Source organism: Peromyscus californicus, unplaced genomic scaffold, assembly GCF_007827085.1.
Source record: "Peromyscus californicus insignis strain IS unplaced genomic scaffold, ASM782708v3 Scaffold_3__1_contigs__length_106647218, whole genome shotgun sequence".
In the NCBI taxonomy this organism is placed as follows: Eukaryota; Metazoa; Chordata; class Mammalia; order Rodentia; family Cricetidae; genus Peromyscus; species Peromyscus californicus.
The window spans coordinates 80,823,574-80,843,033 of record NW_026294551.1 but is presented as its reverse complement, the minus strand read 5'-3'; the positions used below and the strand labels follow the sequence as shown (position 1 = coordinate 80,843,033).

At 35.8% G+C, this 19,460-nt stretch overlaps 1 protein-coding gene across 3 annotated transcripts in view; it reads right to left on the bottom strand.

The window, feature by feature from the left end:
* The window catches only part of Gabra1 (gamma-aminobutyric acid type A receptor subunit alpha1), a 53,596-nt gene extending 34,651 nt beyond the window's left edge, over positions 1-18,945 (bottom strand). The window contains exons 1-3 of one of the 3 annotated variants that reach the window (XM_052758479.1): positions 18,604-18,945; positions 16,130-16,218; positions 12,452-12,561 (exon numbers count right to left, since the gene is read on the bottom strand). In XM_052758479.1, coding sequence (XP_052614439.1) covers positions 12,452-12,561; positions 16,130-16,203 — 184 coding nt within the window. In that variant the 5' untranslated portion in view covers positions 16,204-16,218; positions 18,604-18,945. Of the gene's footprint in view, positions 1-12,451; positions 12,562-14,298; positions 14,400-16,129; positions 16,219-18,475; positions 18,578-18,603 lie in introns of those variants that run through there. The other 2 variants (XM_052758480.1, XM_052758481.1) reach the window with 2 other exon arrangements.
* Between the last annotated feature and the right edge of the window lie 515 nt (positions 18,946-19,460).

Here is a 19,460-nt window from a genome sequence, read left to right as displayed (position 1 = left end):
GACTTCAGGACAAATTTATTGCGAAGATGTTAATCTCAATTAACAAAAACAGGTAGAGGAGAAAATATTGTTTCAGACAACCATTTCCCTTGTTCTTGTCTGAGCAAAATATTTCCTTGATATTAAGACAACCCAATAAGCTTCTTCATTTGAGAACTATCTCTAGTTTACCCTTGAAGCAGTTTTAATTTTTTCATAACTGTAACAAAAAACCATAGAGTTGTGTGTTTAGATCTCATGTCTAACCTCAGCCTTACACGCTGTAGCTGAAAACGGGCAGGTGCTCAGCAAAGCGCCTCGGCTAGGCTACCCATTCTCCTCGAACACCCTTCTCTCTGCATCTTCTAGCAGCCACCCTCATATGTACCTCTGCCTCTATCACAGACTTTTCTCCATATATTTTTAACTATAGTTTTTTCTGATTTAAAACACCTCATTATCTTATATGACAACTAAAATTTAATTATATAATATATTTCACGACAATATTTTCATGCCTGTTTGTTCTGTTCAACTAAAGATTCCTTCAATTAGTCACATTTTATACCAATATTGTGACTATTTTTCAATGAACAATAACAACAGGAAAACCAATGCCACATATTTATAAAAGCTAAAGCTTATCATATTATGTGGTGTCGCTTTTAATTCTTCTCCTCCACACGGAACACTTAGATTTTATTTGATACAACAAAATAGACATTTCTTATCATGAAAAGGTACAAAAAGAAAGATAGTAGATATTAGAGTCTTAGGAAAATTTACACTCTATATTATTTCCTACCAAGTATGCCTCTAATGAGAAATAATTTGTTTTATATTATTTGCAATTCATTTTTTGTGCTATTAAATCCTACTGAAGCTGTGCAATAGGAAGAATTTGTAACCAAATTTGTTTTCTAATAATTTTTTATAATATTATCTGATATTTCTGTTGTATATTTGTTTTTTTTATTATTTTTATTTTGCAGTACACTTCAGTTCTAAATATCAGCCACGGATTCCCTTGTTCTCCCCACTCCCGCCCCCCTCACCTTCCCCCCAGCCTGCCCCCCATTCCCATCTCCTCCAGGGCAAAGCCTTCCACGAGGACTGAGATCAACCTGGTAGACTCAGTCCAGGTAGGTCCAGTCCCCTCTTCCCAGGCCAAGCCAAGCGATCCTGCATAGGCCCCAGGTTTCAAACAGCCGACTCATGCAATGAGCACAGGACCTGGTCCCACTGCCTGGATGCCTCCCAAACAGATCAAGCCAATCAGCTGTCTCACCCACTCAGAGGCCCTGATCCAGTTGGTGACCCCTCAGCCATTGGTTCATAGTTCATGTGTTTCCGTTCGTTTGGCTATTTTGTATATTTGTTTTTAATTAATTGAGTTGAGCTCATATTATTTTCAAGGTTCAAGTTTTATTGTATGGTGACTATTAAAGATATAATCTATAGGAATTATCTTATGTAACCTAGTGACATGCAAAATAAAAGTTATGTCTGTTTTTACATTTTGCTTTTCATTCTTGAAATGCATGTTCTTTTAGGGAATGCTGACTCATTTGTCTGCACTTTGGCATACATTTGCCAACCTAGGGCACTCTTACAAATCTATATCACTATTGTCTATTTATTGTGTATGTAGAAAACTAAGATTTTATTACGGAAATTCCACAAGGTAGATAGTTTAAGGAAATTGGACTAGTAGACTTTTTAGTATCAACCAATTTGTATCATCATTCATGATGAAGTGACCTGAAGAAGTGAGGTGAAAATTTATAGAATATAGATACCATTTTCTCTCTGTTGTTTTAATATTGATGGTAAATGGATGACCAACTACATAATCGTCAATTTTGAAAGTCTAAAATCTTATTTATAAAGTCCACTGTGCCAAACAAGTAAAACATGAAGCATAGTTAAGGTTAGGTACATCTATTGCCATGCGTAATTGTACCTGTGCCATGTGAAGATTAAATAAAAATGGAAAGCAATTTACATGAATGACTATAACTACATTTTAAAATTTTTTAATTTTAAAAATTTATAACTACATTTAAAAATTGTATCATCTTTTATCCATCCTTGGCCTGAAACTTATTCATCATGTCAGTGCATAACCTTCAGATACTTCATCTTATTATTTAGCAGCCACTAGCTCTGAGATTTGGTAGCACTCACATTAACTACATTCCAAAACAAGAAATCTGGCCTCAAGTCACTGTATCATAAGAATATGAAATGACTTCCTCAGTATATTCTCTAATCATATATTTATCCTTAAAGAGTTTCTCACTGTTGGTTTCTGACATTTTCTGTTAGCCTCCAAATGGAAAAGAGTGAAGGACAGGCAGAGAGATGGAGGGGAGATGGGTAAATGGGAAAGAAGGGAAGAGGAAGAGAATTGAATGAGGGAGAGAACTGAAGGGAAAGGAAGGGAGGACAAGGAGAAGGAAGAGGAGGGCAGGGGAGGGGAGGGAAGGAAAGAGGGAGGGGAAGGGAGGGAAGAGCAAGGAAGGGAGGGGAAGGAAACAGAAGTTGCAAACCTGAAGCATGCCTATGAGGGAGTGCAGAAACTAGATGGTAAGGATGTCTCACTGGAGACAGAAGAAGCACAGTCAAGGGAAACTCTGCGTGTCACTCAGGTCTTGAGTATCATAGAGCAATTACAACGGGAGAATGAATGCTTCCTCTGCTTTTTCTTTCCTTCTAAATGACTCTAAGACACTGTTTCAAGTAGATATATTCAGCCTTATTGACCTGTTTGTTTCCCAAAGATCTTTGAGAATACTCTCAAAACGATACAACACTTTCATGCTGAGTTTGAGGCCAATGTAAAAGATGATGTTTTGTGGGAAAATCTATCGTTAACAAGTTTAGAAGATATCAAATGCTAACATTTAAATAATCATTTCACTAAATTCTGTGGCTTTCCTTAACACTATATTTCTTTCAGCCCAGCATGAACTCAGAGTGAAGCGCAAGGTCTTTGACCACAACAGAACTTTCAAAGGTAGCAGGAATGCCCTGAGAGCTCTGTGAGTCAATCTTCTTTATAACTACAAGCACAGAGTTCAGGAGAAAGCATCTCTATAAACAAATCTGAGCAAAACTCGGTAGCATGGTTAACTTACTGCAGTTGACTAAGAAGCGACTTGACATTAACACTTCTTTAGGCTGAGGACTGAGGATAAGTGGAAATATCCTCATTTCTCAGTGCTCTAGTTAAGATCTTGAAACACAGCTAAGGAACTTTATTTTGCTCGTGTGCTTGGAAATTATATTTTTCCCAGGTCCTTCTCCTCAATGAGATTCCCAAGTAATATCTATCTGCCATCTATCTATCTATCTATCTATCTATCTATCTATCTATCTATCTACCTAACATTTATTTATCTATCAATTTATCTATCATATATCTATCACTTATCAATCTATCACCTATTTATAATCTGTCTTCTAACTATCTATTATTTATCTATCATTTATCCATTACCTATCTAAACTAAGAAAAATTAAAATTAATCATATGCTCTAATACCAGAATTTATTGATTTAATACCACACTAACATTTCATTAGGTATATTTGGATGATACCCTACATTTTTCCTGAGATCACATGACAAAAAGTCAAGACATTTTATGTTTCAATGTCTTCTTCTTGAGAGCATACAGCAGGAATCAGGATCCTTAAAAGGAACTTATGCAAAAATACTTATAACCTAGCAAAAGCCAAATGTGACCAAATCCCTTATATAACTAGGGAACTGGCTGAAAATTATAAATCAGTTAAAGTAACTTGAATGGAAGAACTGTTTGAATATCCAAATATTCAAATAAATTTCCTAAAAGTGTTTTCTTCACAGTAGCCTTGCCACAGTCAATATAATTGAAACTCAATGGATTCTTTAAGTGTAAATGTATGCATATATTCATCAGTCAAGGAAAATATGTGATTGCTTCATATAAAATGGGATCAAAATGATGATTGTTACTATATTTTGGAGAATATAATAAAAAATCAAAGTAATAAATTTTTATTTTAAATTCAGTCCTTAAACAAACTCACCTTTCAGGGCTGTGTTTAAATATATACAATAACTGCATCACCTTCTAACTGCCAGACAACAAATTCTTTGACCTAGACTTTCCTACAATATTGAGACCCTACTGAGGTTCTAAAGTGATATTGCAAAGGGATGATTAGTGCCAGAGACATAAAAGAAAAGAGCAGTATAGTAAATCCAGTAGAACATGCATTGGACTGAGAGTTTAAGTGCTCAGATTTTAACTCTGATTTTCTTCTAGTAAAAGCTGCATGCTTTCAGGTACCATCCTTACATCTTTCTAAATCTATTTTTCATGTTACTAATGATGAAATAATAAAGGAACCATCCCTGAAATGATTTTTAACCAAGACTGTACAGCCAAGGAAGCATTTGTGTGTGTGAATTTAGTTTACTTCTCATTTTCAATGTGCTGGCTCGACACAGTTCTTTATAACAGTAATAAAACTGAGTAAAAGTGACTAATGTTTCTGTTCTGGAGCACATCTCTTAGCTTTATAAATGAAAACATATGTAACCAAGATTTGATGGGTAGATACTAGATAGATAGGTAGGTAGACAGATGAATATAGAGAAGACAGAAGAAAAAGATTGGTGCGTCTGGAGCCTGGTGATGCTGATGATCACAATACGAGATTATGCTTTGAAGTAAGTGGGAGTGCAGTGGAGGTCACTGTGGATGGGAGAAGGCAGCTGATCTTTCTGCTAAAGCCACAGAAAGCCTTTGGGTACAGAAGTAACATTATGTTACTTAAACCTCCAGAAAATAACTGATACTGTGTGAAGAGTGGAGTATGAGGGTGAGTATAATAAAAAGAAAAAGGAGATGGGAGAGTTGTAGGCAACGTTTTAGCAATACCCATCAGAACAGCTTGTTTAATGGGACATTAGCCACATGTTCGATGAAAATGCTGTCAATTGAGCAATTCAGAAATATTCATTGGGAAAGTTTTCATGCACTCTTAATTTATGAAATCCTATATTGAGACCAAATGGACTGACATTAGTTAGCATCATAAAATAAATCCAAAAATCTTAGATTAAAATGGTCCTGCTTAAGCACTGGAAATACCCTGAGTTTCCACATAAACACCATCATATTAGAGTGGGCCATGTCTCAGCTCCAGATCAACCTGCCTAATGCAACATTTATCTCCCAATCTTGCTATCTTCCTAATACCATAGGGAAAAAATGGAAGCTCTTCCCTGGTCAATTTGTAAATTAAACTAACTTGTTTACCTACTAAATCTAGATACAAGGTAAAGAGATATGCTTTAATATGTCTAACAGGCCCCTGACCACTTAATGCATCAAGGTTCAGAGACCTCAAATGAAACAAGTATCTAAAGAAAAAAGATTAATTTTACTATGCAACATGACGTACATCTCATTTCCACTGAAAACTTTCTTCCTTCTCTGGTCTTAGGAGTAGTGTCTTCTGGGAGATTGCTCAATTGAAGGGAAGAGTGTGCAAGGTAGTCTTGGAAAAATGAGTTTCTTTTTATATGTATACATTAATATAAAGCTTTGAAGCATGATACCCCATGTAGTATTTGAGGTATATGATAACAGCATAACAATATTGGATACTATTCCACCACATAGGAACTAGCTCTCTGTTAGAATTCCCAAAGTCATTCTCTGTGATTCTTAACTCTGAGTTTCTTATCTCAGGAAAATTATATAAATTTTCCTTTAAAGAACTCACATTCTACCATAAAATGAAATAATCTACAGAAAACATTTTAGAGCTTTCCCATGGAACTGAAATAAATATGAGAAATTGAAAGAATAGGAAAAGATTAATTACAGGGGCATAAGAAATTACCTATTCTCATTTTCCAGGACTGACCTTCCTAGCTTGAGTATAGTCTCAATGGTTTCCTCTTATCTGAGGAAATTCCTGGCATTGATCATGTAGATGATTGACATACAACAGGAAAGACTAGAATAGAATATTTATAAATGTGCTAGAACATTCCTTAGTGTATTATGGTGATTCATTACATAAGCTGGATTCATGAGCCAACAGGAGATTTTAGCCAGTAAACATTCAGAGGGGTTTGCAGTTTATTGAACAGTGTCTCCCGGGGTTTGGGTAGCTGTCTTTCTCTTGAAATACAACTATGTCAAAGACTGTCTAGATCTACTATTTCTGTGGAAGGGTGTTGCATTTGCAAATATCTGAACATCTGTTCCACAACTTGCATTCAAACTCCATAAAACTATAATAAATTTAAAGTGAAGAATTCTAAGTGTAGAAATTTTAAATACTCTATTCAAGATCATTTTCTCATAAAGTAAATAAAACATCAATGTTTTTATTAAATAAGCATAGTCTTTTTATTTGTATTTTTTTCAGTATATATATTTTTAATTTTATCTAACACTATTACATTGTGAAAGAAATATAAGCTGTTTGAAATTGCTCCAAACACAAATGCAAATCCAGAATTTTAATGTTAAACATGAATATAATTTTTCTCTCTGATCTCAGTACTACTTGTGATGCCAAATAATCATAAAAGGTTTTTGAATACCAGCTATCTTATAAGTTAGCCAATTAAATTTGGATTATTTTTTGAAAAAGTGTAAAATAGCTGTTCTGGTGCTGTGGAACTTCACATTGGATTCTACTTCTTCGCTATCAAACCTATTTTTATGCACTTATCCACCACCAAAAATGAAAAATCTGAAAGAGAATTAGAACTTGCAAAACCATTTGCTTTAGGATTTCCTCCACAACTCATGTCCATCACCTAACTGCACAGAAGTTCATTGACGTGCATAGATTTTTGGGTCTGATTAACTTGAATGTTGATGTTTATTTTATTTGCAAATCTTTTTGTTAAATACTAAGTTCATGAATTGATTTTTAATTTAAAATAAAAATAAAAAGAATTACATTATAATATTTTCCTCATTTCTAGTGACTTAAATGTTTAACTATTGCACAAAACATACGATTTACTCACATTTTCTTTCCTTTAGTTTTCCACTTTTCTCATATTTGAAAGAAAAACCCAATCCAAAACACAAGTAAATTCCCAGTAACATTTTCTTTTTCAGTGACAAAGGACTTCAAGCCAGTCTGCTCTTTCAAGCTGAGTCTCTTGCAATAGTTGGGTTAACAGTTCAAAAGGTTTATAAGTCTTTGACTAACTCAAGATTGAGAAAACTATTTTGCTTTAGCTTCTTTGTTTATTTCTACAGGGTCTCTTGTAGCAGAGCTGGCCTGAACTTATTTTGAGACAGATGAACTGCTGATCCTCCCACTTCTTGCTATCAAGAGCTTCAATTACAGGCTGGGATTAGGAAAATTCTAATGATAAAGATAAAGGGTACTGTTTAGTTAAGGTTTCTACGGCTGAGATAAGCACCAGGACTAAACAAAGCTTGGGAAAAAGGGTTTGTTTCAGCATACATTTCCACATCATACATTATCACCGAGGAGAGAGGTCAAAGCCAGAACTAACTTCAAGCAAACCTGGAGGAAGGAGCTGATGCAGAAGTTATGGAGATATGCTTCTTACTGGCTTACTTCCTCGTAGGTTGATTTGCCTACTTTCCTACAACATGCAGGACTGCCTGCCCAGGGTGGTACTACCTACAGTGCCCTTCCACATCAATCGTCAATTAAGAAATGCAGCATAGGCAGGCCACAGGCCAATCTAGAGGGCATTTTTTTTCCAATTGATGTTCCTGCTTTCAAATGACTCTATATTGTATCAAGTTGACATAAAAGTAGCCATTTCATGTACCTAGAGGCAAAGATTACTTCTTAAACATGCTGCTTCTAAAATGCCTTGAGTATCTAAAGTTGTCAACGCCCCAAAGAGTTGCTTAAATCCCTATTAGCCTATTTATTTTTATTTAGCAAAAAAATAAAACAAGACCAAAACCAAAGAATTTAAATGAAAGATACTTATAACACAAAGAAAAAGTATTTAACTAACTGCTGTTAAGATGTAGCAGGGATAGAATCACTGTCTGTCTAAAAGCCTATATATTTATAAACTACTTTTCCACTCACCCAGCTGGACTTGTAACACTAGAAATATTCCCTCATATCACTTTCCTTGGCTCTCTTTATTTGTGTAGCTTAGTGTTGAAATCTTTTGAGAGCCATCCTTCATTCCATGCATTAGTCGTTGCAATTAAATTTAAAAATAAATTTAGAAATTGTTTACAGTTCTTCCAGGAAATACCAGAAGCAAAAAGAGGAAGGTGTGAAGAGTTTCTGTAAGCCCTTTAGTTGTGACTTTCCCATGTTTTCTCCCTTGTTCTCCATCCCATTAGTATTCTAGTTAAACATGGATTTACTGAAATTTGTTTGGGAAAGATGAAATGAGGAGACTAGTACAATACGTTCACTATGTGCCAGTCTGGTTCACCATGGGACTGAAGCATACCATAAAATGAAAAAGGTCTCTACAGAAGGGATAAAAAGAAAGGATGTGGCCAGAAGGTATTGCTTGTTCTTAGAACCTCTGAAATCGTTCTTCAGCGTTAAACATTGGGTGACTGCCTGTGGATTATTTTTTACATTTCCCGGAGTTGGAATGGAGCCTATATATAAAGGCAAATCAAATTTCATCCAAGTCTATACAGTTGCTTAGTTTGGGGGAAAGCTGAGAACACCCAGCCATCCTTCATCTTTTTAACATATGGAGAAAATTTTAGAACATGAATTTATTGAGAACTTCCAGTTTGGTCCTGTTTACAGAGAAACATAAAAAGCTCACGTCCTTGCATCCTGCCCATGCCTCTCCTCTGCTTCAGAATTGTCTCTGGTCCTCTTCGTCATACTGATACTTCTTGCTACACTTCAGTACCACTCCCATTCCCTGGCTTCTGATTTACTTTCTTTCTTCTTGAACTTGTCTGTTCTTATCTTCCTACTCTTTATGGTTTTCACCTTTATTTTCCCAACTGTGTCACTCTTTTAGACTTGAACTTGGGTTAGTCAAACACGCTTTGAGTTTCCTGGCTGCAAGAAGAGTCTCTTGTTTTCTTACCACAGAAGCAAGAGATTGTAAATGAGAAGGAATTCAGTAATTATTTGTGATTTTATACATTTTCTAGCTATTTACAATTTTGATTGACTCTCTGGTTGACTCTTGGTGCTAAGGGAGGCAGGAGTTAGCCTTCCACAATAGGGTTATAATGTCTGCAAGCTGATTTCCAATACCTGCATCAACCAAGTCAGGAATTTCATTTCTAATTACATTCAGGTGTACACTCCCAAATAACAAGCTGAAGATGTCATAATGGATCTGCATAGTGAATAGTTGCTTACACAACCTCAAGCTTCATTGTCATAGCTCTATTTTCTGAGGATACTCAGAACAAGCAGCCCTGTCTTTTTCACATGACGAAGAAGACAGCAGGACCCCTTCCTAGGAGAAAGTCATCTCAGATATAACCATGAACAAGCTACTGGAAAGCATTTGCCTTGCTTTCACATAAGATAAAGACTAAGCTCTTCCGTTCCACAGTCTTAAAGTGAGTTACATAAAAATAATAGCAATAATAATAATAAGTGTGAAAATCCCATTTCATTGCAGGAATTTACTAGTAACCATGCCATGCTTAAATTATCTGAAATCTATAGTAAAAAATGAAATTAAATATTACATTCCTGAAGAAAATGAGATAATTTCAATTTAACCAGTCAGTATCAGAGTTGACCATTTCCTGTAAATTCATAGCTGATTATGTGATAAAATCAATGTCCTGGAAATATACTTCAAATTCTAACTGTAATTGTCTAGATATCGAGTATCAAAATGTACATAAACTATTTTGAGCCTATAACAGTCACATGGCTGTTTGTGTCTTAAAAATTAAGAATGTCCTTCAAAAGGTACAAAATAAGTTTAGTCAATATTAAAATTTCAAAAAAAAAACCAAATCTCAAATCCTTCACCTCTTGATTCACTACATTCTAAGCCAACATTTAAAATACAAACAGAAGAAAGATTTCAACTATGTTTTCTTTGATTTTATAACCATCAAATTCTTTAAGTCAGCATTTTCAATAATGAAAAATGGAAAAATAAATTCTTTCCTAGAGATTAAAAAACTTTCATTTAAAAATGTATTTTTCTAAATCCTGAGTTTCTATTATCTTACAAGAGTATACTTGATCTTTATGAAATTAACCATTATTTCTGTTCTCTAACCCACAAGTCTATTTTTGCTATTTACAGAGATTAAGTAATTATGGACTAAAAATAGTAATATTCTGATAAACTGATGTAGCTTTCTTTAAGAAAATATCACAATGTCATAGATCTCAAAAATTACCTTTGAATATGTACTTTAGGCTGTCTATTCATTTGCAATATATGGTTCTCTGTGGTTTTGGTGTATGTACATTATATTTATTAAGGAATTAGAATACAGAATTAAGTGAAAATTAGCAGTCATGCCTTTTTACTTAGACTGTAATAACTGTGCAATCACAAATGATCATTAAAGGAAGTGTGTACATTTGTGTTTATACAACATTCTCTAACAAATTGAAAGTCACATGCACACCTTTCAGAGGATATTTATATACACATAATAAAGTATCAAATTATTTTCCTAAACTATTTGCATATGAGGTTCATTCTGCTATACAAGGATTGACCTGAGACAGGCTGGACATTAAGTAAAAGAAACATATGTCAGCATTTTCAGAAGCCTTCCTTCTCATTATTTGTATCAATAACCCAGTGGTTGCCTCCTTTTGTACATTCACCCTTATCTCTAGTCTTTGCAATTTATTCAAATTGTGTGCAAAGATGGCAATTTCTTAAGAGTCAATCCACATGCAATGACATTATATTCCTGCATTATGAACAGGTCTGTGCTGTCCATTTTATGACTTCTCCATCTCAAATATAAGATTTTTCTTTTCTCGACAGAGAGGCTGCTTTGGAAGCGCTAGCTCCAATGTGTCTACCTTCCTTCCTCAGACTTTTTAGTATCTGAGTCTACAAGTACATGATATTATATTCAGCATCTTTATAATATTCTTTACTCCCCAAGAAGTTAAAATAACACAATGTGGAGGCCAGACCTGAAGAAACCATGTCCAAAGATTAATGTTTGAACTTGATAAGAAAGTACACCTGGTAAGACCATATATATATGACCACATATATATACATGGATGAATGGACATATATATATATCATATATCGAGCTGTGACTTTGGTGAGGAGTTTTCCTTGTAACCTATGAGGTGATAATGATATTTGGCGGCTTCAAAATAGACCCATGATTTCCATCAATGTGATTATAGTAAGCAAGCTATATATATTTTTAGAGACTCTGAGTCTGGGAATGTAGCTCAGGAGTAGAGCATGATGAGCACATGTGAAGTTTTTCTTTCCAGTCCCAGCTCTGAGCAATGAAAGAATGAATAAATAATTCTAAATCCATGATACCATTTTGTTTGAAAACCAGTGTTTGAGTTCTTAAACTTAGCTTCATTTATCTGTTCTATCTAACTTAATAATAACTGGCGTTTGATAGTGCTAGTTAAATATTGCTATTCGTTTCTGCTGCTTTGTAAAGGTGAGAATTTGGCTGTAACTTGGAGTCATAGAGTCATATGTTGGTTTCCTATGAAACGTTAAATAGCAATTTCTTTCTTTGCTTTACTTATTTTGCTTTAAGATCAGTATTCTGATGTGACTTCATTAGTCTTTACTTAATCACAAGGAGGTAGTGTAGGTAGTGTATTATATTTTCAAGGATTATTCAAATAAGCATGTACATTCTGGTACTGTGCACTATTGTACATATAGTATTAAACACATAATATTGAACATTATTTTCTCTCTAAGCAGAAATTCCTTAGTCAATTAATCAATTAATTAATTTTATAAAAAGCATAAACTTTGCTATAGAAAATTAGAGAATACATTCAACGGCATGGTTTAAAAATAAAACATTGTCATCTATTTTATTCACCTTTGATCATAGAGATGGGGTAATACAACACAAAGATATGATGGAATACACAATCTTCTTAGGTAAATATTTCTAGCGTAGAATCAGAGATAGAATTCAGTGCAGGCAAAGCAATGCAGGTGTAGTTGGCAAATCTTATACTAAAAGGGAGAGTGTTATCTTTCTTTTTATATAACCAAGTTATTAGAGAGAGAAAATCATTGTGCTTGTCAAGAATATGTATCTCTTTTGTGTCATTGTGAGAATTTTGTGTCTGTCTTTCAATATATATGTATGTATGCGCACAAAAAGTGATCTATTAAAATACAATTAATTATCAATCACTATGCAAACAATTTTTATTTACTGTTTGAAGAGAAAATAGAAATATACTAGTAAAGATTTAATAATACTAAATCTTCTCAAGAAAAATGTGAGACTATAACTCACCTCCCAATCCTGGTCTCAAACGATTGTCATAACCGTCCAGGAGTCGATCCAAAATCCTCGTGAAGACAGTGGTGTTGTCTTTAAGTTCATCTTGGGAAGGCTGTCCATAGCTGAGGAAAGAATAAAGAAAATAATAGCATGAAATTATAAATTTCCACTAAAAGCTCTTACTATTCAAAACCTTTCTCAGATTGTCTTACTTTCCTTGCTGTTGCGAGTTTGAAAGTAATTATAATTCTTGTCATTTTCTCATTTCTGACCTCATTGGTGACTGGCTTTTAATTTTAATATAGAAAATGAGTTCTAAGTCTACATTTTCAGTTCTCAGAAGGTAGAGAGTCTTAGAAGAGACAGATCTTCCCTGAGCAAGCAAGACTATTAACTCATACTATATAAAAACCATCTTGGAGGTTTCTATTCATATTATTTTTGTTTATCTACATACATACATCTATATGTGGGTTATAAAACTAATTCAAAGGTTCTTTTAAAAATTTAATATGCAAATTTTCACCTGCAAAACTTCCTTCTCCAATTTTCCTTTCCATATATTTGTGCTTTTGATTTTTGAATGCTCTTTTAAGATACTTAGGAAAAGAAGATATACAAATGATTTCTTAGGTTGATTACATTTTTATCAATGTGGAAAATTTTGATTTCCCCTAAGATGTATGACTAAATCTTGAAATTTTATTTAAACATTTATTTGGCTGAATTTTGGTCATTTCTGGGATTAAATTCAGTAGAAGCATTGAAGAAAGTCAAGATTAACACTCTTCATGTTAAGGTGCACAAAACCTTGTGCATTGGGTTTTAAGATACCACTGCTTAAGAGCACAGCTCAGGCTAGAATTCAGGCTTTTTCACCTTCTGAGCTAACACTTTATTTCCACCCTCTGTAGAGGAACGGCAATTCCTATTTCTTTCTGTTTGAGGATATGGCTTCTATCCCTTAGTGTTTCTCTTCTGGCTTTCAACCATATAGGGCTGCACTGCATATACTGTGTGTTTCTTATACCAATCATTTTGTTATCTACGCAGTTTTAATCTTATTTTATGTAATGATTAGCATGACACCTTCAAAATCTTTAGAGGGAAGCAATTTCTATCTTAGAAAGACTATACACTCCCTGACAGATTTCAGCGATAGCTCTGACCTTGAGTAGAAGGAGTAAGTGGATAAAGTGTGTAAAACTAAGAAAGGGTAACAAATCTACATACTTCATATTTGAATTTTATTATTCTTTTGCTTTACTCATGTGTAGTTACATAGTTAATAAACATACACAAAATAGTGGCATTTTAAACCAGAATTCACTTATTTGATAGAAACACCAAATATAATCTATTATTACTTCAGAAACAAATGCTGTCTTTCAAGTAATTGATTTCTTATAAGCAAAGTTCAAATACCACTTTTCTTTTTCTTAATTTTATAAAATTGTATTTGAAACTTGCAGATGAAAACATCACACACCAAGTTAACTAGACTGACTAGAAGGAAATAAAGAAGGTCTGACTGCAGATAATGGCCACTTTAAGGATACAAAAATATTTAGTTTTCCAGTTCCGTAATGGAAAAGTGCATAAAACACATTCAACATGAAAGGATAGAATTCAATGAGAATCTTCACTGCTCCTGTTCTGAATACCTATTCTGACTGCATAGAAGTTCATTAAGTTATATATACTTCCAATGACTATTCTTCTGATAGAGTTTTAATTCAATAGTTATAAGTAAACGTTCTCTGTGATGTTAAATAGATGAAATTTATTTCTATGAAATCATTTTTCATTCTCTTCAATTACACATTCATCCATCCATGTCACACAGATTGAGGACTTACTCTCCTTTAGCAAAATTAAGCATCTTGCTGTTTCATTTTGTTTTTTTAAATCAAATTTTCAGTGAGCTTGTGACTTCCCGCATGTCTCATCGGCAGACGACAGCAGTAAGGCAAAAGCAAAAGCAGTTTTCTGAAAGGGATTATTTATAAAAATTCATTGTCACAAAACCAAATGCCATCCACGTGTCTTCCAAGGACACTGGAAGGTCATCTTGATAAAGATGAAAAGGAAATACAAACACACCTTAGGATTCAGGAAACTCTCCACAGAGAAAACTCTTAGGGAGGAAGCAATACATTTAAGAGGGGAAAGAAGATGAGTTAGGGTGACGTCAGAGGGTACTTAGACTGCTAACACAACCCTCAGAATCCCTAGTATCTGTTACCTTTATCTGTGTTCCCTGTGTTTCCACAGCTTACGTAAAATGCAAGAAATCTTCTCAGTTTAGGAATCTCACTTTCAACAATGGTTAGCATTGGAATACAAATACCAAAGAGATCAGCCCCCTCCCAAACAAGACCAGCCCATCTATCTCATTTGGAATGAAATCTTCCTTTATTGTGATTTTGTAATCAGGCTCAGGTTCAACCTGACTATTCGTTCTCTATATAAAGTGCCAACTGCCACAAAAGAACCCCAGGAGAAAGATTAAGATGACTTTTGGGGGGTACAAATACTAATAACAGTGTAGAGTGCCCTAAACTGAATATGCACTTGGAAGATAAATGTCAGTTGCTAAACCTGCTTTTGATTCCATATGAACCACTCTGTAATAAAACACTGTGCACTAACTCCATCTACAGGTCATTATAATAGTAACACTTCATATAATTTTTCAAAATTCAGTCATCACTTAACTCCTCAAATTAAGAGTATCTGACAGTAATGTGTGTCTTATTCATCTGATATTTATTTACATGATAATACTTAAAAGTAATAAAAATAACACAGTCCACATCTCATTTAAAACCAGTCCTCAGAAATTTCTGCCTTTCCAGGTGACTCCATATCTCTGACTTTAACCCATAAAGATTCATTTCCTATTACATTTCAAGGAGTGCAGGACTTTGGCATATGGTGAATACATTCCAATGAGGCACAAGAATAAACTACTCAAAAGCTATTAAAGTAGATAAAGAACAATATAAACTATTTGGTCATTTAGATAGTTGCTATTACAATATCTCATATTCTTTATTGGATAATTAAAAAATATTTTTGTTAGTTCAACCTACTGAAATTTATTCACAGCATGCCTTCCTAGTATACATGCTTGATTAGCTCAGTTTAATTTTTATCTAGTATTTTAAAATATTCATCTGGTACAGCCCATCTCTGTTGGTTTAAAAATACAATATGCATGTGTTTATAGACATGACAATCAAGTTACAAATATTATTTTAAGTTTTCTACTCCCATGCTTTTACAAGTTACTCTATGATTTTTGCAAATGGTTAGAAATTTTCTTGTTGGAAAATTTACAACTTATAGGGCATGCAGAGTTTAATAGGGTAACTTTTCCATAAATTAGGAAACTGCATGCTTTGTTCAGTTACAAATGAAAACTGCAAAGTTCAATATCAGATTGCAAAGTTGAACTCATATATTTCTTAGCAAAATAGAACTTGTTAAGTGTATTCTAGCGAACATCCTAATAAGAAAGTTATTTTCATGTTCTATTCTTCTTTAGTTTTAGCTGAAATTTTATTGCAGTAAAGTTTTCTGAATTCCCTTAGTCATGTATGCATCCATGGACAATGTTCTTCCCCCTGATGGAATAAATGAAAAATTACAGAAATTTTCATGCAGATTTAAAATAAAGTGCCCCACCTTCTTCCTGACAGAGTGCTGAGAACGAGGGTCCAGGCCCAGAGACAGTCAGAGAGACCCCAACTTTTCTTCATCACGGGCTTGTGCAACTGAAAAGTGGAATAAGTAGAGATCAATGTGTCTTGCAAGAAACATCAGGTTATAACCACTAGGGCTGACTGAGGCAGTCCAGATGAATGCTTTGAAGTCAGGAAATGACCTCACTGGAATATGACACCTCATTGGAAGCAATGGAAACCTGGGCCATCCACTCGCCACTTTCCTTACCATCTCTCCATTCAGAAATAGACCAGTATTTTAGTTTAGCCTGTAAAAGAATTCAAGTTGAAATGCTTTCAGGTGACAATATTGCTCAACACAAAAGCTGTGAGTTGTTTTCTAAAATAGCCTTTAAATTTCCATTATTTGCCAACTTATTCCTTTCTGTTGTTGTTTACCATCTGAAAAAATTTGACCTTTGTGATTTGAGTCCCTGTGGCGCTCAAAAGAATCTGTCTTGAAAGATTTAAGCTTGGTGTCTGTATCAGGAGAGCATGTGGGTAGGTGGGAGGTGGGAGGTTAACACCTCCTGTTGACTGAATGCATCTCTGAATTCTGGATGTACCTTGATTTCAGAAGCAACTCTATTTACCTTTTTATAAACACCATTAGAAACACACTGTTGAATGCCAGAGTCGTGCTTCTCCTCTGGGATTGTTAAATATGCTCACTAATGTTTCTGTGAAGCTAAAGAATACACTTTATAGTCAGGCCATGTGCTTCTCTCTCTCTCTCTCTCTCTCTCTCTCTCTCTCTCTCTCTCTCTCTCTCTCACACACACACACACACACACACACACACACATCAATGCATACAAACATACCCACACATATCTTGCATGCATTCTCTAATTTATTCCAGGTTGCTGCTAGAAAATGCTTCATCTCAAACAGATGGAAGCTTAAGTAGTTTGCTTTGCATAAGAAGAAGGGGGTATTTATTCCCACTTAGGTAAAGTGCAATCAATCATTATCTGGTCGCTGAAATTTGGATATGGTAGGGGGATACTGCAAGAATAAAGGACTATAGAATGGCGGGTTTATAGAAATATATATGTGTATGTTGTATGCATTCATATAATTATGTGTGTATATATACACAATTATTAGGTCAAATTTTGACATTCTGTGCACCACCTGGTTAAGAAGAGATATAGTTACTTAAATGCACTGAAATTATTTCCAGTCCTACAGTGAAAACTATCCCATGTATTTTATTTTAACCACTCTCCTGAATCTTAACTCCTTAGTAAGATCAGGAATGGATAGATGGAAGCATTCTAAAATCTATTTTTTACATTGAGCACTCTCTAGTTCCATGTGGTATGCCTTTAAATACATCAACAAAATGCTCTCCACACTCTCCCGGATCATTCCAATCAGGAAAAACCCTCACAAACAGTCATGTAAGCAAGGAACCCGAATTTCTTTAGAGTGAAATGATGTAAAGATAAGAGCTGTGAGCTTCATCATAGCTTTCTCTTCCTTTGGTGACTGGTTTTTGACATACAGGAGTAGAATATGATATGACATCTTGGATAAATATCATTAAGTTAAAATATTGGATCCAAATCGCACGATGATAATTCATCCTTTAAAAAAAAAAATGACATCTGTTCTGAAGAGGAGAACAACTTCTCTTATCCCTATTAGTTCCCATTGATTCTAGAAAAAGGGAGAAAGTCCTAAAGGGGTGAAGAAAACAGCACCCCAAACCAAGACACCATGGCTTTTGCACTCCTCTGATATCTGGAGGAAAACAAAATCTGCCATGGCACTTCAGTTGTGGAGGAAGAAAGTTTCTTGCGAATACAAGCCTAACAGTTGAAAAGGGAGCACAGAGCTGTTTCCTTACCCATTTCCACCTCCATCCTGCCCCTAGCCAGACACATGCTCCACTACCCACCTCCCCTGCCACCCAGATCAAGGAAGTTCAGCCTCTCATTTCCCGAATGAGAGAGACCCCTACGCCAGAGGGCATTTCAGCAGCGGCAGCTGGGAAGGGGCGAAGGGACGTGTACAGGCACGGTGAGCGAGTCTTCCCTAGCATGAAACAGGGTGACAGGTTTTCTGTTCTAGCCTCTTAACTTCAGCTGATGGCAAGCCCCAGCGCCCCTCCCCAACTCACCCCAGCTCCCCTTGGTCAAAAAAAAAAAAAAAAAAAAAAAATCAAAACAACATGTCACCACCCACCCACCCCTCAGGGTACATTCAAATCTGCCTCAGAGAGGAGAGAAGGAAGAGAGAAAATTCTGCTCCTATATCGCTGCAGTTTTCGCCCTGAAAGAAAAACATTCCTTGTTTCTACCTGCTCCCAGCTTCAGCTCCTGTCCTGCTGGCTCCTGCTCTCTTCCTCACTAGAGCATCCGTGCCTCTCCAGCTACGACAAAGGCACGTTGCAAGCTCTGGGTTTACGCGGTCCGAAGTCTCACTTACCTCGGGGCCCCCTCTGGGCACCGGATCGCTCCAGACCGGGGAGAAAAGTGTGGGAGAGAGGATCGCGGTGAGCTGGAGCTGCGCGAGTGTGCGAGCGCGGGCGCGCCGGGCGGAGGGCGTCCTCGCGCCGCGCTCACTCACTCGGTCTGAGCCATCATGGACTCTGCGTGCTCCTGCACTGGAGATTTCATACCCAAATTTGCTTCCCAATATCCAATCTGCAGCTATACAACAAAAGATTTCTCTGTACCAAGACAGTAGTAATACGTCCCAGCGCAAACCGGATGTGAAATAGGCGGTGACTTCATGCCAGAGAGATTTTATTTTAGAAAGGAAGGTGGTACCAGCCACTGGATCTGGATCTGGACACCAATCCGCCCATTTTTTATATGCAGCGCAATTTAACTTGAACCGCTCTGGCCCTAATCCGCTGCTCTGTAGCTACAGACTCAAATCTTTCTTCAATCTGCTACAAGCATTCCTTTATTTTGGGGGGTGGGAGGTGGGACTGGAAATGGGGGGAAGGAAGGGTAAAAAGGGTTAGACATGGGGCTACACTTAGGATTTTTTCTCTCTTGCGATTTATGAGCACACAGTTCTAAGGTGTGCTCATTAGAGCAAACCTGATCCTTGCAACTCTGCTACCTCTGATCAAATATTTAACCACTGCATCCATATGAATGAACACAAGCTACTAAGCAGGGAGATGCAGGCTTACACGTGTGGGGAGCGCTCTGTCCTCTCGACTTGTTCTCCCTCAAACACTCCCACACATATGTCTAAATCCCTGCATGTTGCAGAGCCAGGAACAGTGAGGGACAGCAGGGAAGAACCCTGCCCGCTAGAGAATGGGCCCC